The sequence below is a fragment of the Arachis hypogaea genome, chromosome 18 (genome assembly GCF_003086295.3).
Source record: "Arachis hypogaea cultivar Tifrunner chromosome 18, arahy.Tifrunner.gnm2.J5K5, whole genome shotgun sequence".
Lineage (NCBI taxonomy): Eukaryota > Viridiplantae > Streptophyta > Magnoliopsida > Fabales > Fabaceae > Arachis > Arachis hypogaea.
In genome coordinates this window covers 128,983,761-128,990,533 of record NC_092053.1, presented here as the reverse complement: position 1 = coordinate 128,990,533, position 6,773 = coordinate 128,983,761, and the positions used below count along the sequence as shown (strand labels likewise).

The 6,773-nt window shown below is 38.9% G+C and overlaps 1 protein-coding gene across 1 annotated transcript; it reads right to left on the bottom strand.

Annotated features, from left to right (window-relative positions):
* Nucleotides 1-4,876: 4,876 nt before the first annotated feature.
* LOC140181490 (serine/threonine-protein phosphatase 7 long form homolog) lies at nucleotides 4,877-6,423 on the bottom strand. The gene is made up of 4 exons (XM_072225104.1): nucleotides 6,023-6,423; nucleotides 5,738-5,923; nucleotides 5,573-5,663; nucleotides 4,877-5,476 (listed from the first exon to the last, which is right to left on the bottom strand). Exons 1-4 carry the CDS (start codon nucleotides 6,421-6,423, stop codon nucleotides 4,877-4,879), a joined length of 1,278 nt encoding a protein of 425 aa, XP_072081205.1.
* Between the last annotated feature and the right edge of the window lie 350 nt (nucleotides 6,424-6,773).

Below are 6,773 nucleotides of genomic sequence, written 5' to 3'. Positions count from 1 at the left end.
AGACAACGCAAAAGCTAATAAAAAATAAATAAATATATCGCAATGGTAAGCATGAGCACAACAATGGAAATAAAATCCTTTTCATTTATTTAGCATAAGTTTAGATAAATAATTTAATTAAATTTTTTTTTAAAAATGTTAAATATAAGAATTTCTATTGATTTTTATTATTAAAGCACTTGTTTTAAAGATATTTTAATATATAAGAGTAAAAAAAACAAAAAGAAAAAAAGATATTTTTTTTACTTATTAAAAAGTTTTTAAATAATTTTTTAAAAAGTTAAAAATATTAATTAAAAATAATATTAAATAATATTAATGTGATTTTTCATAAGTTAAAAATCTAAAAAAATAGTTTTTGATATTTTCTAAACACACCCTAATCCTACACTTTAAAATAATGAACATATATGGGCTCATTTTTTTAGTTATGGGACCAGGGTTATGTTGCGCATGGTTATGGGACACATGGGAGCTAGACTATTGTGTGGGGTAATTTTTTGCTCAGTAGAAGGTTGGAGAACTCGGACCGTGCGAGTACTTTGCAACGAAAATAGGGTGACAAAATCGGATGGTCCGATTTGAATGGAGGAAAAATTTGAAAATGCAGCAACACCCTAATCGGACCCTCTGTGTTGTGAGTGTTTAAAGATTGATTAAAAATTCGTTTGACAAGTCTCATGTTCCGATTTGGGTTTCATAGTTTTTTTTAAATCAGAAGCAAGTAATCGCAGGGTCCGAGTTGGGTGTGTGGTTAAATTTTGATTAAAAATTCCTAAAAGAAGTCGCATGGTCTGATTTGAGTGTTATAATTTTTTGAATCAGAAGCAAGTAATCGCTGGGTCCGAGTTATGGGTGCATATATATATACACAAAAGGGTGTGTGTCGTGAAGAAGATTTCAGATCTGGTTCTTCTTCTTGCTCGACCACTTCTTCTCCTCTCTTCTACCTGTGTCCTTCTTAGTTTCTGTAAAATGAAGTAAAAAATTTTGGTTTTGAAGTTTCTATTCTTATTTAGGTAAGTGAGAGAGATGGATGATAGAGTTCTTTTAAAAATGTATTACTTTGGTCAGATTTTGTTACAAACTTCTGAAGGAGTGAAATTTATTTGTGAAAATCCGTTAGATGTTGTTATTCCCTTCACAATCTCATTTGAAAAGCTCAAAGGTGTGATCTGTGAGAAGATTGATTCTGAGATGTCGAGAAAAATATCTTGTATTTTATACAGATATCCCATACCGGTGTTTGGTGGATTCGTCCAATTTGAAACCAAATATGTAACGGACGAAGCGAGTTTGCAAGAGATGTTTTCAATGTATTTTGAAAGTCGTGCCCGAATCTTGTTCATCGAGTTGTACATTGAATTCGAACAATCTGAGGCCGACCGGAATATTGTACAAGAAGATTACAATAGTGACAGTGAATAAGAGTTTGAAAGCAATTACGAAGTTGTCGGTCCAGACGGAGATGAAGAGCAAGGTGATGGCACTGTGGCCCCAGATGTGACAGACGTGGCAAATGCACTCGTGAACGAAGTGCCGTTTGAGGAGCCATCTTTCATGCGAGTGTTGGATTTGCAGGCCATGCATGTTCCGGAGTTTCCGGAATATATGAGTGTAGGTACGTATTTGTTATTATTTAGGTAAGTTTAAGATAATAGTTTTATTTAATTAGTTATTGGTTTAGTTAAATATAAATTAGTATGTAGTTAATTATTTAGGTAATTATGTGTTTAGATTTTTATTTTGTTTAGAATGAGATAAAAGCTGATATAAAGTTTATGTATATCATAATTGATGCAATGAATGTTAATGTACCTTTAAATTTGGTTATTAAATATCCGTGCAATAATTTTTTTTATATGGTTGTCGTCTCGCCAGAAATTTCTATTGTCGCAGATGGTGAATTTGCCATTGGGATGGAATTCAGTTCCAGGGAATCTGTTATTAGGGCGATGAAAGAGTATAGCATTCGAAGAAGTGTAGACTACCGGGTGTATGAGTCGGAGCCGTTGACATTTTATGCGAAGTGTACACAGTATGGGTTTGGGTGTGATTGGCTTATCAGGGTTAGCATGATCAGCAGGAAGCATTGTTGGGTGATACGGAGGTATAATAGTAGTCACACTTGTACCAGATCTACCATTTCTCAGGATCATTCCAAGCTCGTTTCAAACACAATTACAGAAGCAATAAAGTCATTGGTTGAGGCTGACCCCTCGTTAAAGGTAAAATCAGTTATTGCAGACGTGCAATCGAAGTTCAACTACACCGTCAGTTATCGGAAAGCATGGTTGGCTAAGCAAAAGGCAGTAGAAAAAATATTTGGAGGTTGGGAAGCATCGTACGAAGCGTTGCCTATATGGTTTGAGGCCATGTGTCATAAGGAGCCATCAACTGTCGTCCATTTTGAGACTATGCCTGCATATCAAGGCGATGACTTGGTTAGTGATATTCGGGTATTGCATCGAGTCTTTTGGAGTTATTACCCCTGCATTAGAGCATTCAGGCATTGTAAGCCAATTGTGCATGTGGATGGGACTCACTTGTATGGAAAGTATAAGGGTTGTCTATTAATGGCAGTTTCACAGGATGACAACAACAACATCGTCCCAATTGCATTTGCTATTGTGGAAGGAGAGACATTTGATGCGTGACACTTCTTTCTCAGTAACCTGCGACAACATGTTGTGACTCGGGATGGTGTGGGACTGATATCCGACCGACACGAATCTATTAATGTAGCCGTGGAGCAGAGTAATGGAGCTTGGTCGCCTCCTAGAGCTTTCCACATGTTCTGCATCAGGCATATTGAGTCAAACTTCCTGAGAAAATTCAAGGCACCGTACCTGCAAAAACTTGTCGTTAATATAGGTAATATTGAGTAATTGGAAGTTTGTTATTAATAGCGTGTCATTCATTTAGTGTATGTAAATCCCCTTTTTATATTTTTTTTTGTTATTCTACAGGATATTCGCGGACGGTGCGTAAGTACGAAGTGTGTTACCAACGTTTACGAGAACGGGGCGAGGCTTACACTAACTGGTTAAACCGAATCCCCCGTAAACAGTATGCATTGGCATTTGATGGTGGTTACCGATGGGGTCACATGACGACAAACCTAGTCGAATGTATTAACTCTGTGCTGAAGGGTGCATGCAACCTCCCAATCACTGCACTTGTCAAAGCAACATTCTACAGGCTTAACGAGCTATTCACCAGAAAAAGAGCCGAGGCGGAGGCAAGGATTAATGCTGGCCATGTATTTTCGGAGCTTGTGACCACGAAATTGCATGCAAACCAACTTGCATCAGGAAATATCCAGGTTAATTGCTTCGACAGGCAAAATGAGGTATTTGAAGTGCATGAGATGCCTAGTGGACTGGAGTATGCTGTCGACCTCCGTCGGCGTCAATGTGACTGTGGTGAGTTTAAGGTGGATCGGATTCTGTGTCGGCATGTGTTTGCGTGTTGTGCAAATCAACGACAGGACTGGCAACAGTATGTGCATGATGTGTATAAGATGGACCAGGTTCGACGGGTTTACCGAGCTAGGTTTAGGCCACTGGAAAATCCTTCTACATGGCCTGCTTACACCGGGCCGCGATTCGTACCCAATCCATTCCTAAGACGCGTGACCAAAGATCGCCCCAGGATGACCCGCTTCTCGAACAAGATGGACACGCGAATGTTGCATCCTCCACGGCGATGTAGGCAATGTGGTGCTGAGGGACATAGCCGTAGTAGATGCCGTCGGTCAGCTGGTGCACCTGCCGATCATAATGCTCAGTAGTTTTATATATTATCTTTCTCAAGATGTTATGTATTAATATGCTATTTGAAACATTGTAACTTATATCAATGTACTCTTATGACACATGCAAGTTAAGATCAGGTCCAGTAAATTAACAACATGTGTAGCATTGTAACTTCTCTATGTACTTATTAATCATGCATACTAAGTTTACATGTCCCTATTAAAAGATACATAGATTCATTAGGTAATACATTGAAAAGTTAACTAATACATGGATTCATTAAGAAATACATTGAAAAGTTAACAGATACATAGATTCATTAACTAATACATTGAAAAGTTAAATAATACAACACAACATCTACTTTCGGATTGCCCACTTTACATCGTTCACAAGTTTCTTGCATTTCTTGGCGGCCTTTTTGAACACAGATGGAGTGTATCGATTAGCGTTACGACGGGACGGATCAATCCTGAGATTGTAGCCTTTGCCCGTTTCATCCGGAGTACGTGCCTCACCTGTACACAATTTAATTAGACAGACCATCCCAACAGGAATATAATTACATAGACTAAGCAAACAAGTATATCTGTACTATCAGTCTCAACAAAGATACCACACATGACTTTAATACCATTAATTTATCAAACAACTATATATGAGTCACGTCATATGAATGTAATTAAACCAGTTGACTATAGAAATAAGGCAATACTAGTACCTGCATCATCACCATAATCAGATGCATCATTACGGGATGCTTCAGCCTCATCAGTGTCATCATCTTCCTCGTCATCTGATTCATCTACAAGATACTCATCAGTCTCTTTATCAAGTGTCTGAACATTTTCTTTAATTAGACTCATTGAAACACGATGAGGATTCTGACTATTAAGAACTCCTCGACCACCTTCACTTCTACTAGAGTCACCAGAGACCAACCCTCCCGATGCACTTGAGGAGGTGATACCCAAGAACCTTGCGTCCAATGAATACCTACCCGCCATGATATCATACTTATAGCCATAATGTGATTGACCTACATCTGCTGCCATGAACCCAAGCAACTGGCTAAAAGAACCTCCTTCACCTGAGTCATACTGTGGCACACTCCAATACTACTGATGGATTGGGTATGATGAGGTAAACTGCGTCTGAGGTACATATTGGCTTGAGGACTGAGGTTGTTCTTCGGGAGGTGGAGGTGGTGGTGGAGGTGGCGGTGAATGTGGTAACTGTTCTTCACCTAAAGCATCATTCTCTTCATTCGCCTCATTCCCTTCAACCACATCATTCATGACCTGATCACCCCCATCCTTCTCTTGAACGACAAGATCCGACAACCTCAAGTGGTGGCCATATTTATTACGGTACCAGTCCATGTAAATATCTAAGGGATTCTGTGGAGACATTGGAAGCTCAGTAAGAACATGATGATACATGTTTGTCCATTGCATAACCCAAACTGAATGACTTGTTGCTGTGGCCCAGTTAAGATTCTTAGACCCAGTTAGGACTTCCCCATGTGCCTTGTCCAGATTCTGTTCCTGATGAGAAACTCCCTGAACAAAACCAAACTGTCGCCTAAACCGATCAGTAGCATGCCACTCAATGCATTCAAAAGAAACCAATGGCACTGTAGCACTCCATACAACCGAATGCATGTAAATTTCAGCAGGAATTATATCCGGATCCACGCGATCCACAGCATAAGCAACCTAGACAAACTGGTGAAAATTAACGAGACTCATGATTACAATCCAATTAACAATAACATTAAACCAAAATCGGATACTTCTGAACCAAAAATATACCCAGCCTTCTTGAAGATCATCGAATGCCTGCCTAAAGTGAGCAAGTGTAATAAACCTAAAGCGTCGGTCTCCACGCTCCCAGTTGCGCCACCTAATATGCCGTATTTCAGTAATACAGCTTGATTCTAAATATAAAAATACATAGTCAATGTAAGATAATGTTACCTATTTGCAAGGGGGAAACTGCGGGGTTCCCTCAGAACCGATGCTAGATATGGCATTCGGATAAAAGCCCAAACGAGCAACAGTGTGAGTGGACCATTGATCTCCTTACAGTCATAACGAGATGCCCTGCATAATGCCCTGTAAAGGTGGGTTAGGCATGCCGAACCCCAACTGTATTGCCCGATACTGCCAAAATCACTTAGCAAAGGCAGAAATTTTCAGTGCACAGATGCCCCAGACTTGTCTCCAAACAATATGGTACCGATCAACAATATAATATGGCACTTCACGTATCTCTGTATACTATTTTCATCAGTCAACTGTAAACGTTCTTTCAGATCACGAAGCCATTTCAGTTTTATGCAGCTCCCTCTACAGTCTGACTTTCTTGGTGCAACCCCAAATTGATGCAGACACTCCGCCTCTAAGGCTTCAAAACTACTAATAGTCATCCCTGTGACTGGAAGACCGTTCGTCGAAAGACCGAGAATTAAGGCCACATCCTCCAGCGTCACAGCACATTCACCAACAGGAAGGTGGAAGGTATGTGTATCTGGATGCCACCTTTCGACTAAAGCATTCACCAGCGCCTTCTGACATTGGACTATTCCAATCTGGGACGCATGATAAAAACCAGTAAACCGTAGATGCGCCTCCACTCTATCATCATACCGATCCGAGGGCATAGGATGATCACAGGTCAATATCCGTGAACTCTACAAAAACATAAAGTACTAGTCTAATTATTAACAATTACAAATACTACTACAAAAAAATCATAATTTTCTAACCAGAGTAACTAATTAAATAAAATCATGCTAAATTTTTTGTTAATTACCAAATGTAGTCATTGCCCCCTAACTTATCAACTAATTACCTATCATTATTAATCATTTATCACCAGTAACTCCACAAACAAACATTAAATTAAATCACACCACATACATAGTTACTGAATTTAATTAAGACAAACAATTTTACCAAATCCAATTTACTAAGTAATAATATTTTAACTCCTAAATTTAATTGATTACCT

Coding starts and splice junctions, on each gene's coding strand:
- LOC140181490 (XM_072225104.1), bottom strand. CDS start 6,423: ATGCCCTCGGATCGGTATGATGATAGAGTGGAGGCGCATCTACGGTTT. Junction 5,924..6,022: donor AGTATACAGAGATACGTGAA/GTGCCATATTAT, acceptor TGATTTTGGCAG/TATCGGGCAATACAGTTGGG. Junction 5,664..5,737: donor AGTTTCCCCCTTGCAAATAG/GTAACATTATCT, acceptor ACGGCATATTAG/GTGGCGCAACTGGGAGCGTG.